A 22,100-nucleotide genomic window follows, 5' to 3' on the forward strand; every position below is an offset into this window, starting at 1 on the left:
CTACTGCACTTGTAACTTTATTATAAAAGGCTTGCATATTACTAAAATAAGAGCGCCCCTTAACAAATCCATGTTGACTCTCACAGATAACATTACCCTCATCTTCCCAATGCTGTATACGGTCCCTCACTAATTTCTCCAAGATCTTAACATCTACTGATGACACACAAACTGGCATATAATTAGACATTTCCAGTCTGCTACCTCCTTTATGCAATGGCACTATCTTACCCTCCTTCCATTCTCTGGGCACCTTTCCCGTAGCCAGACTTTCATTGAAAAGCCAGGTCAGAGGAGCTGTCAATGCTGTATACGGTCCTTCACTAATTTCTCCAAGATCTTAACATCTACTGATGACACACAAACTGGCATATAATTAGACATTTCCAGTCTGCTACCTCCCTTATGTGATGGCACTATCTTACCTTCCTTTCATTCCCTGGGCACCTTTCCTGTAGCCAGACTTTCATTGAAAAGCCAGGTTAAAGGATCTATCAGTTAGCTTTACTGATATCCAGAGTACTCAGTATTTGGAACACACTCTTCTCCTGGACCTCTAAACCTCGATCCTGCTCTATCCCTCTAGTATTAAAATTTACTCTTCCAGGATGAAATACTCCAGTAAAGTGTTCATCGATCAATTCTACTATGTCCTCTGGATCAGTCACTCTCTTCCCATTTTTATCCCGCAATATCATTCTTCCACAATCGTTTCTCCTCCTACTGGCCACATAGCTAAAAAATTCCCTAGAATTTTCTTTCTTATCTTAGTGCCAATCTCTTCTCATATTCCAGTTTTGCCTTCCTTACCATACTAGTCACTCTCCTGACCTGTATCTTATATTCTTCATGCATCTGCTCTTCACCTCTCTCCTTATATCTCTTCCATAGCCTCTTCTTCGAATGCAGTTCTTGTTTAATATTGTTTGTCATCCACTTTACTTCAAATTGTGTCCTCTTCTTCACTCGTGGAATACACCTTACTATTGCTGCTAACAAATATCCCTTCACAATTTTCCAAGCACTAATGATATCCAGGCCTTCCAATTCCAAGGGAAAAACGTTCCCTTTTTTTTGATACTCCTGCATATCTATTCATTTTCCAAGTCAAAACCACATGGTCACTTTCCAACTGGTGGAAGAGACATCATCTCAGTTATTATCAACTCTTCTGATGTTATGACCAAATCCAAAACTCTTGAACCTCTTGTTCCCTCTATTACATGTTGCCTAAGACATTTGTCCTTCAAGAATTCTAGAAATTCTAGATGCTGTGTGGTCACTCAGATGCTCTGTGATATGCCATAAGACATGCCATATCACAAATGTTAATTATTAATCATTTGTTTATCAGTAATGAAAGTATTTCTGTTCACAGCTGTTCTTTCTCTCCCTTGTAATTCCCATTCCCACATGGCTCATTAATTATGGTTGACATATTTATATCTTTTAATAATTCAAATATACCAACCAAATATAGCATTCCCCTTAAGTATTATATTCTTCTTCTTCTTTAACCTTTTGGTTCTGTCCACTGCTGGACGAAGGTCTCCCCACATGATTTTCCAGATTACACAGTTGTCTGCCTCTCCCATCCATCTCACTCCTGCAATTTGTTCCAGTTCATCCCTCCACCTTCTTCTCGGTCTTCCTCCATCCATTGGTCTCCACTCTGTTGTTTTTCTAGTCCATCTGCCGTCACTGAATCTGGCAATATGGCCAGCCCATCTCCACTTAGCCTGTTTAATGTATTTTAAATATCCATGACACCTGTTTGAGATCTTATCCAGGTATTTGTTTTCCTATCTCTTACTGTTATTTTTAGCATACTTCTTTCCATGTGATGTTGTGTTGTTCTCAGCATTTTGTTTAGGGCTTCTGTTAAAGTCCATGTTTCTCCTCCATATGTTAGGACAGGAGGTATGCACTGGTTGAAAACTTTCCTTTTTAGACTCATAGGGATGTCACTTCTGAATATGTCTCTCATTTTCCCATAAGTCATCCATCCAAGGTGAATTCTTCGTTCAGTCTGTTTTCTTTGGCACTCCTCAAAGGATAACAGTTGGCCCAAATATACATATGAAGACACTTGTTGTATTTCATGGTTTTCAACTTTGATAGTTCTATGGTTAATATATTTATTCATCATTATTTTTATTTTTTCTCTATTTTTTTTTAATCCAATTACTCTGGAGATGTCATTTAGCTGATTTAGCCTTTCCTCCAGATCTTCAAGATTATCTGCTATTAGGACAATATTATCTGCAAATTTCAGATGATGCAGCCTTTCTCCATTTATGTTTATTCCTTTTGTTTCCCAATCAAGGCTTAGACTTCCTCTAGTGCAGCTGTAAATAATTTGGGAGATATGGTGTTGCCTTGCCGGATGTCTTTTTTGTATTGGGAACTTTCACTGTTTTTATATAATTTAATTACAGAAGTTGCATTATTGTAAATATGAAGACTCTATATATGGTGGGGAGTAGGCCAATACGTCTGTAGTTTTTAATTTCTTCCTTATTGCCCTTTTTAAAAATTAACACTAGAAATGAATTGTTCCAATTTTTTGGAATTTTTCTCTGTTTTAGGCATTTATTAAAGAGTTTAGTCAGCTGTTTGATGACAGGGCTTCCTCCCAGTTTAAGAAGTCTACCATAATTCCATCTTCTCCTGGGGCCTTTCCATTCTTCATTTCCCGCAGTGCCATTTCCACTTCACCTTGTAAGATCTCAGGGGCATCGTGTTCTTCCTCACTCGAGTTATCCATAGATGATTTTTGGATGTCTCGGTCTTTGTCTTCATAGAGTTCAGTATAAAATTCCTGAATTCATTTGATTATTACATCTCTATTTTTATAAGTTCACCATTTTTTCCTCTTACAGAAGTTATTTCCTTTGTTCCAACTGATAATGTTCGTCTTAGGACTGTCATATTATTATTGTTTTCTATTGTTTCTTTAATTTTCCTAGTATTATGATCTAATTTCATGTTTCATCCTTTTACATATAGTTCTACAAATTTCTGCATATTCTATTTTATTGGTGTCATTCATATCTCTTCTTTTCTTCATCAGATCTAAGGTTTCCTGTCTTAGTTTTTACTCTCTTTGGTACCTTTTTACACTTCCTATTTCTAGTGCACAATTCAAGATAGATTTTGTTAAGATTTCATTAGCATCATCGATGGTAGTAGCTGTGTTAAACTTTTTTAGTTCATTTTTGAGTGATTCTCTATAACAGCTTTTATTGTGGTAGAGGTTTTGTAGATTCACTAAATTGGACTTTTTTCTTAAGAGCTTATTTTGTTCCCATTTTTTGTTGATCCATACTTTTGTTCTTACTAGTCTGTGGTCACTTCCTGTATTGAATCTATTAAGCATTTCGGTATTATTTATTATATATCTTCTGTTGGACAGGATTAAGTCCATTTCACCTTAAGTTTGTCAATTTGGGCTTCTCCAAGTCCATTTTCGAATTGATTTTCTTCTTGAAAAAGCTGTTTATAATAAAGAGGTTATTTTCTTCTGTAAATTCAATAAGTCTTTCTCCTCTTTCATTCCTCTGTCCAAATCCAAATTTACCGATGGAGTTCAGATGGTCATCTCTGCTTCCAATCTTGGCATTAAAGCCACTCATTATAATTATGTAGAATTCTTTAGAATTATTAATGTGGATTCTAATGTTTCATAGAAATCTTCTGTCTCTTCATCTGGATGATCCGTAGTTGGGGCATATATTTGTATAATTTTCAGTTGGTATCTTTTATTTATGAAGAGATTTAGTTCAGCTATTCTTTATGTTATTTTATTAACAAACAGGACATTGTCCTTGATTGTGTTATTTATTAGGAATCCTACATCACCAGTTGAGTTTTTGTCACATTCACAGTGGTAGAGTAGATGTCCATCTTTTAATCGCATGAAAGCTTCTTCTTTTTTTCTTATCTCTGAAAGGCCCACAACGTCCCATTTTATATGTTCCAAATCCTTAATCAGTTCTTCCAATCTATCATCATCCCATAGAAATCTGCAGTTATATGTTCCTACTAATATCATTCTATCATTGTGCACTGTAGGTGGACTCATTGTAGCTAGTGGAGACTGTAGCATTTTTTTTGACCTAGACCCTCTGCCTAAGTCACTTCCAATTTCAAATCCTTTGTACACTCTGGTGTCCTGCCAGAGAGAAAACATCACTATCAACAATAACATAGCCAATGAGACTTTTCTTATTCCTTGCTTCTTCTCTCCATGTGAAATTGTGCACATTTTTTATGTTGGAACATGGTGTTAGTAACAACCAGTCCATGTCCTGAGCAGAAATCCAACAGGTGTTTGCCATTATTATTAGCTTTGCTCTTTTCTCCAAATTTTCCCAAAATATTTTTGTATGTCTGACAATCATTTCCTACTCTGCTATTTAGATCCCCAACAAGGACCAACTTTTCCTTTTTCATTGTGTCAGTTGCTTTCTCTAAAGCCTCAAAAAATTCCTCCACTTCTATCTTAGTAGAACCTTCTGTGGGACCATAGGCACAAATAAGTCTCATTGTCCAGTTTCCTCATTCTGATATTTGCCCAATCACTCAACTTGAGATTGCCTGCCATTCAAGAAGATTAGCCTCGTATTTAGTGTTGAATACTATGGCTACTCCTTCTTTTCCTTGATTGTCATTGCCTGAATATAACATTTTGTATTTATTGCTCAGAAAGATCTCACCGGTTTTTGTCTTTTCTGTTTCAGTCACCCCTATTATGTCGATCTGGTACTGATCTAATTCCTCAGCTAGCTCCATTCCTTTGCCATTCAGGCTTCTTATGTTGATAGTACCAATCTTTAACTCTGGTGATGTTGAGTTGGGGTCTGTTTTCAGATTTGTTTCATAGCTAACTTTTCGCTGTTCGCTCTGGTTCCCTAGCGAAAACAATGGGGACCTTGTTTAACCGGTCGACACTCCAGCCGGCATGAAATTTTGTCATGTTGTACCATCATTTTGTATTTTGGTTTAAGCCAATAAGAATACAATTTGGTCGGCTAAATCCCAAATTGCCAGCCGATCCTCGTTCGTTCAGTATCCAGTTAGATAACCAACAGGATGCACCACGAGGTGAGGATTGGACCTTAGGTCAGAAGCCCTGGTTGGTTCTCCGCATTCCTTTAAAGGCTATGTGGAGGTCTCCTCCCAGTTATACAGCTTTGGTCCTTTAGCCCTTTGACCCAGCAATCCGGAGACATTTTTTTGATGCTGTTATCAGATCAAACATCCTCAAACCTCCCTTACCTTCTCTATAACATGTTACTTCATGTAATTATTATCCCTTAGCAACTGTATAAATCCCACTTCCATATTGCCATGTCTGTCTTCTTTCCTCCTTCCATTTGATGTTCCCACAGTTAAAGTTTCCCATACTAATGTTTGTCCTACACTCATTGTGCTAATCTGCCGATACATGGTATCTCCATCTTCCTGTGGAATCCCCCTGGTCTATAGCAGCACCCAACAATGTTCAAGTATAAGCAAATAAAGTTTGCTTATATATACTTGAACATTGGTTCAAGGATTAAACAAGAATATAATTGCATGTGAATTGTTTACAACTTCTCTTCTCCTCCATTTCACATACATCTGTTCTTTGGAATGGTTTTTCCCCATTCTGTGATTCATATTTATTTCAACCCTCAGATCTTCAAGAAGCATATCAACAAATTCCATTCTCTTTACTCACCACTTGCCCATGTATGGCAATGCTATGAGTTGTCCAGAGGTCTTGATATCGCTTGCAATGTGAGGCTCATATTAGGGGGAGGGTAAGAAACTAAGTCATTGCACTTTTTGCATTATGCCATTTTCATTGATGAAACATCTAATGAAGCTCTTACACTTCATACCAAAGTGCAGAAGTTGAATGATATATCCAGGTAAACACAAGAAAGATATTTAATTAACCAAATATTTCAGTCTGGAAATAGCAGACCATCCTCAGTGGTATTACAAGAACAGTTTTAAAAAATATACAAGCTAGAATACTGACAATAGATCGTTAAAAATAAAACACGCCGCGTGTTGTTATATCAAGTATGAAACGGAATATTTTGAAGTAGAGACATGAAAAAATTTTTTTTTTAAAATAATTAATGAGTAATCTTGATTAGACTTTCCCAGATTTTTTATATAGATATACAGTCATTACGATTCAGGTTGGGACGATGGAGCAAGGCCTCCACGCTTTCCTTGAACAAACGTTCGAACCTATAACGAGATCTATGTAACAGGCGAGTCCTGGAGTTATAGGTTCGAACGTTTGTTCAAGGAAAGCGTGGAGGCCTTGCTCCATCGTCCCAACCTGAATCGTAATGATTGTATATCTATATCAAAAATCTGGGAAAGTCTAATCAAGATTACTCATTCATTTTTTTTTTCATGTCTCTATTTCAAATTATTCCGTTTCATACTTAGTGATATTGTAAAAATAATCATAATTAAACTTCTGAATATTTTTACGTATTGTTTATGTTAGTATGTTTATTAGTTTTGTTTTCGTAACACGCATTGTCGGCACTTGCGACGTGCTCGTTATGGAAATTGTTTTGTTAAAAGTGATATGTAAAGCAGTTAAAAATTTATGTACTTACCGGATTTGAATAGTTGTGTTACTTTAAACAAATTTTATTGTAATTTATAAAGTTATCAAAAGTTGTTTTATGAGGGCATTCTCTTGTCGCTAACGGATACAAAGTGTCAGCCATTATACCGTACATAGTTTCTCTCTTGCCACGGAGTGCTCATGCTTGCTGAGAAGTTTGATGAGTGATTGACAGCTGACAAGAAAGCGTTCGGAAGAAATTTAGAACACAGGCCGACAGATATTTAGATTCAGAGGAGCTGAAGTTTTTTAAGTGACGGGCGGAAGAAAATTAATAGTATATTCCGAAAAAGGAATCGTGGAACTATTAAGTTTCAAAGTGGAATACGTATTGATGAATAAAAGGGAAATATTGCTATATGCGTTTTAAATGGAATATTGGAGAAAACACTAACTGAAAGATTTATAGTAGATTCCGAAAAGGGAATCGTAGAACTGTAATTTTTTTTTTCTTTTTTCAATTGGAAGAGTTAAGACTGTCAATAAGCATTTAGTGAATAAAAGAAGAATTTGCTATTTACGTTCTAAATGAATGTTCGAGAAAACTCTGATTAGGAAGTTTCATCTGTATTAAGGACGCCGGATCTGACTATTATTTCTACTGAAGAAAAGAGACAGAATTAAGTTCGGAAGAATTAATGTGTGCTACATAAGTGATGAGAAAGGATCCTGTAAAAATGAAGAATAAAGTCATATGTCTTTGGAGAAGGGCCTTGACAGAGAGAGAAACTGGCAATGAATATTTTGTGATTGTGCAAACAAAGTGTTTAGTGTAATCTTAAGTGTAAGTTTAATTTAAAAAAGGCCTTGGCTCCAATTAATTTGTAGTTATGTAATATTTGTTTGAAGTGTGTGTGTGTGTATATATATATATATATATATATATATATATATATATATATATATATATATATATTGTTTTTGTTTTATTAAATGTGTTTATTTTGTATTTTGGTCTTGAGTCAGTGATTATTTGGATTCTGAAAGAAAGAGTTAAGATCATTGCACCATTTGGAGTGAACCCTTGTGCATATAATAACATATAGGTGCACTCGGAATTAAAAAAATAATTGTTAGAAACAGAGATCATTCTCTATGGTAGGATTAATATTAAGATATAATATCTATGATTATCCTTATCTATATAAAAATCCACCAATTATTAACAATATAACATCACGCGGCGTGTTCTATTTTTAACGATCTATTGTCAGTATTAGCTTGTATATATATTATATTCTAGCTTGTATATTTTTTAAAACTGTTCTTGTAATACCACTGAGGATGGTCTGCTATTTCCAGACCGAAATATTTGGTTAATTAAATATCTTTCTTGTGTTTACGTGCATATATCATTCAGTCTTATGTCACAAGTATCCTTAAAACAGCAAAGCGCAGAAGTTAATTTTGTTTCATAAATAATATATATTTCATGAAGAAAAACGTGCATTACTTTTTAATGTATAATAAAATTTTACCTGTTGCATCCGAAGAAAAAGTGCAGTTTTTTGGATGCAGCTGCAGTAGCCCTAGATGGGATATATTGTTGGATGTCATATGATTATGCATTTTTTGCAGTTTCTGAAAAATTCCACATGCTGAACCATAGTCAGAAAAAAAACTTTAATATCACGATTTATATTGATTGCTAATTAAACATTCTGATTTCATAATACTTAAATTATTAGGAAGTACTTTTCTAAACTTTACTTAATAATTAGAATGGGTGCAAATTTTGAATTTCTTTTTCATAGGCCTATGTCAGTTGGAAACATGAATCTGATAAAGTGATTGTTTTTGAAAGGGCAAATTTAGTATTTATCTTTAATTTCCATTCATCAGCTAGCTTCCCTGACTATAAAATTGGAATTGATAAACCTGGAAAGTATCCTTTGCAGATTATTTTTCCCCTTTCCCTTCCTTTTATTGCAATATACAGTATGCTGAAAATTATCATAATGAAGTAATTTAATGTTAGGTTAATATCTGTGAAAACATAATATTACAATTTTTTTTGTAATATTAAAGCTTCTGGTTATATAATGAGCCAAATCCAATTTATCAGCTATGCAATGTAATATATTGCTTAGTTTTTTGAGAAAGAGAGAGTTGCTAAATTTAAAGATGTTTGTTGTTTCTTAGATTATTTGTAGGTGAGAGAAATAGGGAGAAAATGAGTATTTTGATACATAATGTTATTTGCAACTCTAAATTGGAAAAGATTATAATAAGAAATACTGATTATCTAATTTCTCTTCTTGAAGGTATATGATCCCTGGTGTCATCTCTTTAAAAAGCAAAATATAACAAGATTTCATAAGACCCAGGTAGAAACTGAAATTAAAACTGTACTTTTCTTAACATACATTGCTAACTGAGAATATCATTCAAATTTCAAATTAGTAATAATTCTTCTATGTAGCAGCAAAAACTTATTGGTAAGTACAGTTTTTATTATTATCAAAACTGGCTCTTTTCTGCATGAATGATGCCCTTTAGTTGTAAAGACCTGGGTATGAATCTTGTCTAGGATGTAGTGAATCTTTAAATTTAACTATCCTCTAATACAGACTCTGCAATGTTACTTTCTTGTGTAGCTAAATTACTAGAAATTCAGACCAGAAAGCAAGAAACAGTAGTATATACTTGTTGATACTAAGAGAAAGAATAAAAGAAACCCATAATTTTAAAAAAAAAAAAAGCTTACCTTTGAGACCACTGGTTCAAACATAAAAATTCTTCAATCAGAGAGAATTTTACTCCCCCCCCCCCTGATTAGGATAATAAAAATTTAGTCTTGATAATTTATAACAAGTGAACAAATCAGAATTAAATAACTAAAATAAATAACCTTTGTTTAACTAGTTAAATTTTTAAACCAGCTCTCAGATCCATAAGTTAAAACTGGCTTGAACACTATCTTGTATACTGCTACTTTAGTATGTTTTGACTAATTTCTCTCTTATTCCATATAGATTTATTCACTTAACTTCCTACCATACCAGCCTTTCTAATTTTGTTGTCTATTTCTATATTTCCTAAATAGCTGATATGTTTTATTTATTCTATAGGTTCTCCATTCGGAATGTAGTTTGATTACAGCTCATCTAAACCTTTTGGTATTACATCATGCATGATGCCTTTTGTAAAGAGGTTGGATTAAGTGTTTTTGCGATGTCCACTATCCTATGCCAAAGGTTGACCTTGACTCTCCCTTATAATTGGCTTTGGTTCAAGATTTTTTTTATTTATTCTCTTAATCTGCTACTGTTTTACTTTCTTAATTCTAATGACCAAATTAACATTTTCAATTATTATCCAAACGTTTATCACGTTTTTATGTGGTTTTCATCCATGAAAGATGATTAGTAAACCTATAGTACATTTGTACCATGGGTGGGCTAAGGATTTTTTCCCCATTTTTATCAATTTTTATATAGTTTTTTTTTTGTAATTTTTTATTTATTTTTAGATAGTCCAGAAACCCTGCTCTAGAGACCAGACATGAAAGTTTTTCAAGCCACTCTAGGCCTCCAATAAGCAGGGTGATGGGTCTCACACTGGGTGATGAAATTAATCTTCCTCCTAAATACAATCATAAACATCCATGGCAGGATTCCGCAACCTGTTGGTGGTGCGTGATGCTAACTGTCGTGACGACTCTTTTCTGTGTGTTCTAATTCTATCTAGTTTCAAGTCACTTTTATAATTAAAATAACCAATTGCGAAGTGATCACCGATCCAAAAGTAGGGAAATTTATATTTATACTGCGCCACCCTATTCTTAGATTAGTCTATATAAATAGTAGTATCAGTTCTAAATTAAGTTAACAGTCATCTCATTAGGCCGAATCATCTATTATCATTTTTACTTGGGGTTCCCGCAAGATTCGAATATTTATGAACGGTGCAATAATAAGGAATTCAGGCAAACACAATATTTAGATCAACAAAATAAAAATTTAATATATGATATGGTCAACAAATACAAGAACTCTATTTTAAAATGGAACTATACAATTAACTTAACACATCTTAGGTCACTGATGCTAATTCAATGTTCTAACTTTCATATACTATTCACAGTCTCAAAAACACAAATCTTCTTATCTCAAGTTAATATAACAATTTCACATCTTATTCAGTCTTCACAAATCTATCAGTTCAATGTTTATATTCACAGCAGGCAATAAACTACGTAAGCTATATTCCAAGCAAATATATTCCCGGACCTTGAGCATCGGAGGTATATTACAGTTAATGCTAGAATAGAGAAACTTATACAACTACTCTTACCAGACAAATTCTTCAATATATCAAATTATTGAGAGAGCACTTATGAATTAACTTAATTAACATTAGCGGAACACACATAACAAATATTCTCCATAGTTTAAACTGTATTACTGTAAGTCGCACTTCACTATTCCAAACAACAGTAATTAGGTACTAATATCTTTTCCTGTTCACTCTTCTCCAAGTAACCAACATAACCTTTTCCTAGGGCAACATAGAATTTAATCGTAATCCAGATTAACTAGAACTAATCAGAATTTTCGCATTGACTGTCCAGTTTCCTTTTATCTGATTACGGTATCAACCTTTCTTCATAACAACAGCAGATTTCGCTTATAACATTAAACTTTATGTTTCACTACTTATAGGTTCACTTTCGAACACTATACTCATAAATCTCTGCCCTGAGGATTATATAATCTTGGTTCCGCAAAACTTTCTCCTCACTCCTTAATAATAATTCTTCTCTATATCTCCTTTTTATGACCTTCCCTCTTCTCTATATCTCTCTCTCTCTGACCTTCACTCCCACCTTACGTTCGAACGCCACGCTCTACTCCACTCGTGGTTGTTTACGCGTGCGTCTCCATGACAACAGACTGCACGTAAACATTTCGCTAATGTAATGTATGGTCTAATATTATTCATGAGTGATTACATAACATTAAATATTTCACAAATAAAAACAACAGAATATTTAAGCTACTTCTTTAACTTTTTGATTACGTATACAGTTAAATATAAATTAACACTTTACGTTACACCATATATATTTAGTTACACAAAATTCTAAACATATTATTTTATAAGTTAATAGCAGGTCAGATTTTGAGTAAATATTTAATTAGTAATTCTTAATTAAGGAATAATAAACAATTTTATATAAACCATGATTAATATTTAATAAGCCATGTTAAATGTGAATGAAAAATAATAAATTACATAACATAGCTTCATTCACAATTTAACACTAACCACTTGGCCAACCAAACCTGCAGTCTGATTATCCAAATAGCAAGATAACTTTACTTGGAGATTTCAATATCCATAACTCCACTGACTCACCTTCTCTAACTTCTTATCAAGATGGAAATGAAGCTGAATTTTTTGCTATCAGTAATGATCTGATGATGATTGCTCACACATACCAGCATATTAGTTAATCTTCACTGTTTTGCTAGTACCCTGGACATTATCTTACCCAGCTTTCCTTTCAAATACACAATTCACATTAGTTCTCTTCATGGAAGCTCTAACCATAACTTTGGTTCTGTTTTTTTTTTTTTTTTTTCCTACTGATCATCCTCCTCCAAACCAACCTCAGCCTTATATCCTATCAGGATCGTTGTAACCCACAAAGCAACAACTAAGGCAATTTTCCTTGAATTGGCAAGTTTGGAGCACTACAAAATTTTATCTCAACCGTAAAAACAGCTTTTTTTTAATTTCTAATTTTGCACATTTTCTTGAATTTAGGGCAGAACAATAGTGCTTGCACAGGGGCAGCATATATCCTAATAACAGTTCTGTATCCTATGGCATTGCAATGGTTCCGATTGGGATGATCTTCAGGATTTCTATGTCTCTTTTCCATGGTCTAATGATTGCTTCTGCTGTCCTGACCCAAGCACTTGCTCTGATTTAATAACTAATAAATGAACTTATTCATACTGGAGTGAGTGCTTTTATTCTCTACTCCATTCAAAATCCCTGACCCTCACCAAGCCTTGTTTTCAAACAAATGTGTCAAAGCAAGCTAAAAATATAGCATATGTTCAATGGTGCAAGTTAAAAACTCCAGTATATGTTCAATGGTACAGATTAAAAATTTCAACTTCTTGTTCAGCTTACACTACCTCCCCTAAAGGCTGCAAGAAAATCAGCACATCTAAAGCTGACTTTGTAAGAACCAAACACACTAGCTGAACTCTGACTCAAATGGTAATGGAGCCTTCTGGTCCCTTGTTGAGGCTTTTGAACAAAACTTCTGCTCTCTTAAGTTTCTGTTTCTCTTATATCTTAATAGAACAATAGAAGTCTTTTTCTCCATTCCTTCTTTCTTCTTCAACATAGATCACTCCACTGTTGGATGAAGGTCTCCCCCCAATTTTCTTTATTCCATTCTATTTTCAGCTTTTCTCATATGCTGGATTCCAGCAGTTCTAACAATTTCATCCTGCAATTTCTTCTTTGGTGTTAGCCTTTGTCTACTTCTATTCTTAGGTCTCCATTCTGTCAATAAACTCTTGTTTAGATGACTAGTATTGATCAGTATCCTTGATGCTAATAAAGTCCACTAGCAGAAATGGTGTTCCTCCAGTTATGTGAAATACACACTCTCGCTCACCCTAGTACAGTAGGGCCTGGAGACATCTATTATGAAATGATAAAACATCTACCATCATCTTCACTGGATCTCCTTCTCTTAATACAGTAGAATGCTTTTAGAGGAAGAGTTTCTGGATTCTCGGCATAAATCAGTTGTCATTGCTATCCCAAAACAAGGATCCAGCACAAGCAAATAATTATTGACCGATTGTTCTGACCCACTGTTTTTGTAAAATATTAAAGAAAATGGTTAATGCCAGACTGGTATTTAGAAAGCAATGATCTTCTCTCCAATACATAATGTGGCTTCCATAGACATTATTCAACTTTAGACCATTTGGTTCATTTAGAAACTTGTATAAGAGATGCATGTCTGAAGTAAGAACATCTGGTTTCAGTTTTTATTGACATGGCAAAAGCTTATGACACAGCCTGGAGATATGGCATAATAAAATACATCCATAACCCTGGGTCTCAGATGACACCATCCTGCATGTATTAAAAACTTTCTGTCCAGGCAAACTTTCCAAGTCAGAGTGGGAAGTATGCTATCTTGGCCATATCATCAAGAATAGGGTGTTCCCCAAAGCTTTATCTTAAGTGTGACACTTTTTGCTGTCCAAGTTAACTCAATCAGTGAACAGCTTCCTCCCACTGTAGACAATGCTCTATATGTTGATGAAGCCATTGATGACTTCACAATTTACTTCACTCTCATATCATCATCAAATTTCTGATATGTACCCTCAGGGGATGTACAGGATAATTATGATACTACTACATGAAAAAGTTACACCATTACTAACTTCCTATCAACAATTTTCCTCCAAATGAATCTATTATCTGTCAAGATTCCAATAGTATCAGATCTTATATTTCTGTCTTTTAAGGTACTTTTAACTATATCAATCCATCTACATCTTGGTCTTCCTCTGGGTCTTTTCCCTGCCAACTTGGCAAAGAACTATTCTTTTGCTAATCTTTCCTTTTCCATTCTGTTTAAGTGACCATACCACCTGAGATTAGCTCTACTAACACATTCCTGAATGCTAACAATGTTAAATTCTTCCTTGATGCCATCTGTTCACTCCATTAAGTTTAGTTTAATCCTTTATCCAAGTGTGAGCTAACAAAGTTTGCGCCTGAAAGTATCTTCAGGACCGAGCTAAGGCTGTGCAACACGTGGCAAAGGTGGAGAAAGCTATCATCACTCCTATCTCAGTATCTTCCAAAATGCAAAGCACATCTCCTTGCAGATATGTGTAATTCTATGCATTAAGGCAAGGGCCACTACCTATACCGGTTTCGACCTTTATTGAGGTCTCGTCAGTGGGAGCTAGGCCCAGTAGTGGAGACACCAAGGCAGAAGCAATGAGAGGTCATCCCCACCTATAGGAGTTGCCAAAAGGTGTACAACCTTATTATTAAATTACTCCGGATTCAGAGAAAGATGTTGAGAGTTTATTTATCACTTGGTTAGACTATAATAAGTTTAGTTTAATCCTTTATCCAACTGTGAGCAAACAAAGTTTCTTCTTTGAAACTAAAAAGTATCTTCAGGATCAGTCCTGAAGCTTATATGGTGCAACACCAAGGTAACTAATGGCAAAGGTGAAGAAAGCTATCATCACTCCTATCTCGGTATCTTCCAAAATGCAAAGCACATCTCCTTGCGGATAAGTGTAATGCTGTGTATTAAGGCAAGGGCCACTACCCATACCGGTTTTCGACCTTTATTGTGGTCTCGTCAGTGGGAGCTAGGCCCAGTAGTGGAGACACCAATGCAGAAGCAATGAGTCTTTCAAAGTAATTACTCCAGACATCTGGATATCTTTATCTTTGGTTTTCATGTCAATTTTATCATCTCTGATTCGTTTTACAGTACTTTTTCCTCCATTTCTAATCTTTCTCAATAGCATCCAATATATTTTACCACCATCCTGATATTTATTTTTTATGTTCTTACCAAAGTCTTCCATGACTGTTGTTTAGCTAGTTTTACACAGTGCTTTGCTTTCTTACAGTTTTCTCTGTATTTTCTATGAACACAAGCTGACTTACTTGCCAGGATGTAAGTCAGCTTGTGTTCTTCTTCTTTTCTTTCAATGCCTCTTTAATTTCCTGAGTACATCATCGAGTTCTAATTTTTCTATCCGCACAGACAACCTCACCACACACTTCTCTGGATGATTCAATTAATAAATGTTTTCTTCAGGATTTGCCAATGCATCTCCAAGGTTTGTTCTTCTTTTCAAATTCTTTCATTTTTTCTTAAATGGTGTTTGTGTATTTCAGTTTACAATTCACCTCTGCAAGGGGCTCAATCTTGATTCATTTTAAAACTTTCTTACACACTGCTCTTCATCATTGTCATCGGAGCAATTCAGCTATAGGCTTTTTATGTTCTGTTCCTGCTCTGCAGATGAAGTTGTTCTTTCCATCTTAGTCTTGGATGTTTACAGTCTCTTCTTTCTGTAGGTTTATATTTATATGCTAGTTTGGGAATCCTATTGTTATTCATCCTTTCTATGTAGTGAAGCCAATTTTGCTGATATTCTTGTACGATGTTCTTTATATCTAATCATTCTCTTATTTCTGAGTTTTTCTTTTATCTAATATAGCGAGTCCCAGGAGAGGTCTTAGAAACTTATGCGCTACTTCCAATCTTTGTCTGTTTCTTTGTTTTAGAATCCAGATTTCACTTCCAAATTTGAGAAATGGTTTATTATTATTATCCCAAGACCTCATGGAGTCAAAGGCTCCTCTGGGAGGTCCTTTTATCACACACACAGCTCATCATACCATGTCTTAAACACACTCTCAGACAAGGCATTCCATCATTTACAACTCTGCATGAAAAAAACCTGCCTCTCACTCCCCTACTCACACTCTCTTTGTACAGTTTCATGACCTCTGGTTCTTCCCCGATCTCCTATTTTCTGTAGAACTTCTCCAGCATTGATCCTATAACAACCCCTTACTAACTTGTTGGTCTCTATCATATCTCCCCTCATCCTCCTGTCCACCAAACTCTGCAAATTACATTTTCTCAATCTTTCCTCATACTCGACATTCCAGAGGGTCAGAAACTACCTTAGTCAGTCTCTTTTGGACCCTTTCCAACATCTCTTCATCCTTCTGAAAACCAGGTGACTAAATCTGGCACAATAGTATTTGTGGCGTAATCAAAGCCTACTTCTATAGGTCAGTGTCCTCCACATCATTCCCAGAAGCCTTTGTGTTGTCTTCACAATTTTGGCTATGTGTCCCCTAAATTTCAGATCTTTATGCACTGTCACCCCCAGATTCCTTATTTCTTCCGCCTCCGACAATATATCCTCACCAAGCATAAATTCTGCATCCCATCTTTGTTTTCCAAATTTTAAAACCTTACATTTTGCAACATTGAACTCGCATTCTACTTCATGGTTCCTCCCAACTTAGCATCATCTGCAAACAACTGAATATCTCCATCCAAATCTTCACCAATATCATTAATATACAAGTTAAACAGTAATGGCCCCTAAAACAGACCCCTGAGGCACTCCACTAGTGACTTCCCTTTTCCTGGATATCACTCCCCCATACACAACTTGTTGATACCTATCAGATAGCCAGTCTTCAATCCAATGCACTAATCTTATATCCAACCCCATCTGCTCTAGTTTGACTGTCAACTTATCATGAGGTACTCTATCAAAAGCTTTTGCGAAATCCAAGTATATTACTGTGTATCCTTCTCCTCTGTCCAAGGAAGCAGTCACTTTATTGTAATAAGTAAGTAGATTACTAAAACATGACCTCCCTTTAGCAAATCCATGCTGTCCATCAAAGATTATATCATTGTTGTCAACCCAACTCTGGATCCTAGTTCTCACAAGCTTCTCCAGCAACTTAACCACAACACCTGACACAGAGATAGGCCTATAGTTTGATGCTTGAGTTCGATCACCTCCTTTATGAAGTGGCACAATCTTGCCCTCCTTCCACTCCTTAGGAACTTGACCGAGCGCAAGACTCACATTAAAAAATATGTCAAGTCCCTAGCACATTCCTTCAGAATACATGGTGATATATTATCAAGTCCCACAACCTTATTAACATCCAGTTTACTCAACTCCCCATACACCTCTTGCTCACTTACAGTCAGTCTCTCCTCCCCATCATGAACTGCTCATTAAGTGTCTCTACCGCACATTCTGCAACAGCTATCTTTATACCATTTTCTCCAATCAATGTCATCCTTCCATAATCGCTCTTTCTTTTGCTGGTTACTTATTGAAAGAACTCCTTAGGATTCTTTTTGGCTTCATTAGCTAACTGCTGTTCATACCTCTCTTTAGCTACCCTCACCAACCAAGTCACTCCTACCTTATTTAACCTCTCACCCTTGGAATACATTTAGACATTGCATCTACTAGATAGTTTTTGAAAATCCACCAAGCTGCATTGATCTTTTTTCCAGCTAATTCCGCATTCCTTGCTACACCTGCAAGCTGTCTTCTGAGCACTTCATAATCACCCCCAATTGTAGTTCCACATATACCCTTTTCTCACAGAGGTCCTTACACTGCTTGCAACCACCTAGGTAATCACCTCATGGTCACTCTCATCAATTGGTGGATGATTTGACACCTCATTTATAATTACATTCTCTGATGAGATGACAAAATCCAAGGCCCCCAATCTTCGTGTGCCCTCTGTTACATACTGTCTGAGGTAGTTATCTCTCAAAAACTCGAGAAACTAATTTTCTTTACTTCTAGTTGCTATCTCATCATTCCATCGATATTGTCATAATTAAAATCACCCATAATGATCACCCTTTTCTTATTTTCTTGGCTAATTTGATTATACAGTTCATTATCACCACCATCCACATTACCTGGTTTATAACAAAATCGAACCGAGTATTTGATTCCATTCCTCTATCTCACACCATACTGCCTCAAAACCAATGGCACTATTTCCCTCTTGCATATATACTTTGTATTGATATAACTTTTTCTATCATCAATAGCACTCCCCCTCCCTTTTTACCCCTTCTATCCTCACAAAACACATCATACCCCTCCATCTCTGTTCCTCTCAGGATGTCGTCCTCTTCCAAACATGTCTCACTTATTCCGACAATCTTTGGGTAAACAGACGCAATTAGTGCAACCATTTCATCTGCCTTGTTTCTTATACTTCTAGCATTTGTATACAAATACAACAACTCATTTCTGGATCTACAGCTAGTTCCACTGATACCACTCACTCGATGTGATCTCTACATGCTCGACTGGGGCCATTTCCCTTCCTGCTTATTCATTTTAGAACCCTTTTCAATTCCAGTTGTTTTCTTTTGATCCCAGGTCATGCCATTCCTTTCCTGTCTACACATGCTCTCACCCCCTCTTGAGCATCCACCTTTGTCACACTGTGTACCCCTGTCCACCCTGAGCCTCCCCGTTTCCCTGCTCTTGTGCACCCATTCTCTCATTTTTCTATACCCATAACTCATTTCTTCATTCATAACCACCTCTTCAATCTCTCCTGTCTTACTCTCCTGCTCTTCCATATCACTTCCCATTTGATCTGATTCATTCTCTCTACTCACTTCTCTCCCTTCCAGCAGTCTCTCCAAGTGACTCACACCATAACCACTAAATGCAACCCATTGCACCCATACAGTTCACTTCGTTCTACAAACTGTACTTCCATCTCCTTACACATTTCAGCCAGATATCATTCATAATCTTTGCTCTCTGCCTCATCTCACCACAGTCATGCCTAGGCAACACATTGACTACCTTTCCTGTCACACTATTCTCTTTTATCCTTCTAAGCAGCTTCCTGATATCCATTCTGATGTGCTCTTTTTCCTCTGTCAAATCATTTGTACCTATTAAAACCATCAACTCCTTTGCTCGCTCCCTCTTCATATCCAATGCCTCAATCACTCTACTTAATTTATTGCCTGGAAAACATACCTTGTGCATCCTATCATCCAGCACACCTTTAATAATGGAGTCGCCATACAACCCCACTCTCTCATCTTTCGTTAACTCTTTCATGGCATCATGATTTGTTTTAATAGTTTTTACCCTAATTTTCTTAATTTCATTCCACATCTATTTCATCTCTTGCCTCATCCATTTCAATTCAACTTCCGAATCTCGCGTCACATTCTGTCTATCATTGAATCTTTCTAATTTTCTAACTCTTGACCCCCGATTCTCACTTTCACTGTTATTCATCCTTCCGAAAGTTTCCGTACTTTCAGTCCAACATGTGTTCAACTTTTGCTATCATTTGTTCTCTCAATTTTGTTTCCTTCCACCACTCTCTCTCCTCACTTTTGTCCTTTTTAACATCCGGTATGGTTTTCAAATCGCTCGTTTTCTTTTTTACTGATTTTGTAACATTTTATTGCCTCTCTTTCACACTATCCTTCTCTTTCAAATGTGCACTCATTTTCCCTGTGACATCCTTGCTACTAACACTTTCTGACATTAATCTCATATTAGCATTCATCAATTCCTCATTCAGGTCATACTTTGCACACACCCTCCTTCCATCTGCCTTAAACATCCACAAATCGTTTAGAGGTCATATTATGTAATCTTGAGTTTCTTTAGTCATTTGTTTTCCAAAATTTTTTCTTTTAATTATGCCATTCATTTTATTGTAAATTTGTAGTCTTGCTTCCAAGTGTGAATCAGTATTGTATTGCAAGATTATATTTCCTAAGTATTTGAATTCTGTAATTGTTCTGTTATTTTATTGTTAAGCATAATTTTGACATTTTGAACAGTTTCCACACATTGCCATAGTTTTTGTTTCAGATATTTTCATTTTATATTTTTTTGCTATTTCATTTAGATGGTTAGTTGCAATTTGGAGTTTATCTTCTGAGTTTGCAATTAGTACTTGATTATCTGCATAAAGTATTGTATTTAGCTGTTTATTATTAGTTAGTTTAATTCCATCTTGGACAGTTTTTTCCATTCTTTTAGGATTCTGTTTATATAAATGTTGAATAGGATTGGGGATAAGCTGCAACCGTGTCTTACTCCTTTATTTATAGTTATAGGTTCTGATAATGTTCCATCTGCAAATTTGATGCAAATTTTTGTTTCTCTGCATAGACTTTTTTTTGCTCTTTTCAATAAATAGAAGAAAAGTGGGCAGATTAAATTCTTTTCTTTTTTCTATGATCTGTTGCATTGTGAAAGAGGCATCCGTGCATCCTCTCCCTCTTCTAAAACCATACTGTTATTTTCTGTACGTTTAATTTAGTTTAGATGCTGTTATTAAGAGTAATGCCTCTGTAATTTCCACATTTGTCCTTGGAACATTTTTTTGCGAATAATTATTACTACTCCAGTTTCCCATTCTTTTGGGATCTTTTGATATTTCCAGATACATTGAAGAGTTTAAGTAGGTTTTCTTTTGAGCTATTGCCTGCATATTTAAAGAGCTCAATGTATATTCCATCTATGTCCTGGGCTTTTTCTATTTCTGAGTTTTTTAATTCTTTTTCTAATTCTTCCATTACTATTTCTTCTGTACTTTCCTATATATTGGTATCTTCAATTTTGTGAGTTTTTGTCATGGTTTTGTATTTCTTATTTTTCATTCCACAATATTTTATAGTATTCTATCCAATTCTCTTTGGAAATTAGATTATTTCTTAATTGCTCATTTTCTGCTATTTGTAGTTGCCTGAAAATTTTAAAACCTATTCTTTGTGGTACAGTGATATCCTGTTCTAATGATTTAACATATTTACTCCAATCTTCTCTGAGTATACTTCTGGAAAGCTTTCCGACTTCAGCCTGTAATTTCATATATTGTATATAGTCAGTAGTGTTTTTATTTTGCAGATAGATTTTAAAATTGCTAGCCTGGTTGGCTGAGCAGTTAGCGGATCTGCTCTCCAGCCAAAAGGCTGCAGGTTAGAATCCTGCCTTGGGCATGGACATTTATGATTGTCAGTGGAAATACTAGTGGTGGTGGTGGGCAGTAGATGGTGTTGGTGTAGTTGCAGTTAGTTGTAGTTGGTGGATTTGAGTGGCAGAGACAGAGAGAGATGTAGAGTAGGTGCCCTCTCTCGATGGGTCTTTGGACTCCCTGGAGGTGTCACGTAATAATAATAGAAGCTTGTTTTTTCCTTTAAGTCATCATTCCAAGTTCTGAGCCATTTTTTGTTTTTCCTTGATTTGTATCCTAAACTTTCTTCTGCTGCTTTTAGTATGGTTTCCTTTACATTTTTCCAGTCAGTTTCAATATTGTTTGTGGTTGGTTTTATTTTATATAAATTTCTAATACTCTCGTATTCTAGGAGGTGAATTTTAAATTGTTTATTAGATGTTGGTTCGTTGTCTTTTTCTCTTTTGAAGTATGTGGTTCTTTTTATGAATTCAAATCTGCTTTCAACTAACACTGGATCGCTATCAATTTCACTCTCTCTAAAAACCCTGGTATCCATGATATTATTAAGTCCCTATTATTATCATGTGTCCCTCACTTTATGCAATTAATCGGTTCTATGAAATAATTGCATAACACGAAATTGCGTAAAGTGAGTTGAATTTAGCATGGGTGAGATAGGGATAGGGGTTTCTTCAGAATGATAAAAAATGAAAACTTTACACCTGTGAGCAAAAGAAATTTTAATCAATGAATTATTTAAACTTATAAACAAAACACACAAATTTTAATTGAATGAGCTTACCAACTCAAGCATGTCTTGAGTTGGCAAGCTCACTTTCAGGCTCAAAATCCTTAGACTCAGAAACTACAGGCCAAATTTTCTTCCAAACTCCCTTCATGCAGTACTGCTTAA

General features: G+C 35.4%; 1 protein-coding gene across 2 annotated transcripts in view; it reads left to right on the plus strand.

Annotated features, from left to right (window-relative positions):
* AGBE (1,4-alpha-glucan-branching enzyme) overlaps positions 1-22,100 on the plus strand; it is a 380,299-nt gene that overhangs the window by 312,037 nt on the left and 46,162 nt on the right. For both annotated transcript variants that reach the window (XM_090411694.1, XM_090411693.1), the window contains exon 13: positions 8,398-8,528. In XM_090411694.1, coding sequence (XP_090267820.1) covers positions 8,398-8,528 — 131 coding nt within the window. The remainder of the gene's footprint in view (positions 1-8,397; positions 8,529-22,100) is intronic.

Source organism: Typopeltis vanoorti, chromosome 21, assembly GCF_054136105.1.
Source record: "Typopeltis vanoorti isolate ZY-2024b chromosome 21, IOZ_Tvanoo_1.0, whole genome shotgun sequence".
NCBI classification, from domain to species: domain Eukaryota; kingdom Metazoa; phylum Arthropoda; class Arachnida; order Uropygi; family Thelyphonidae; genus Typopeltis; species Typopeltis vanoorti.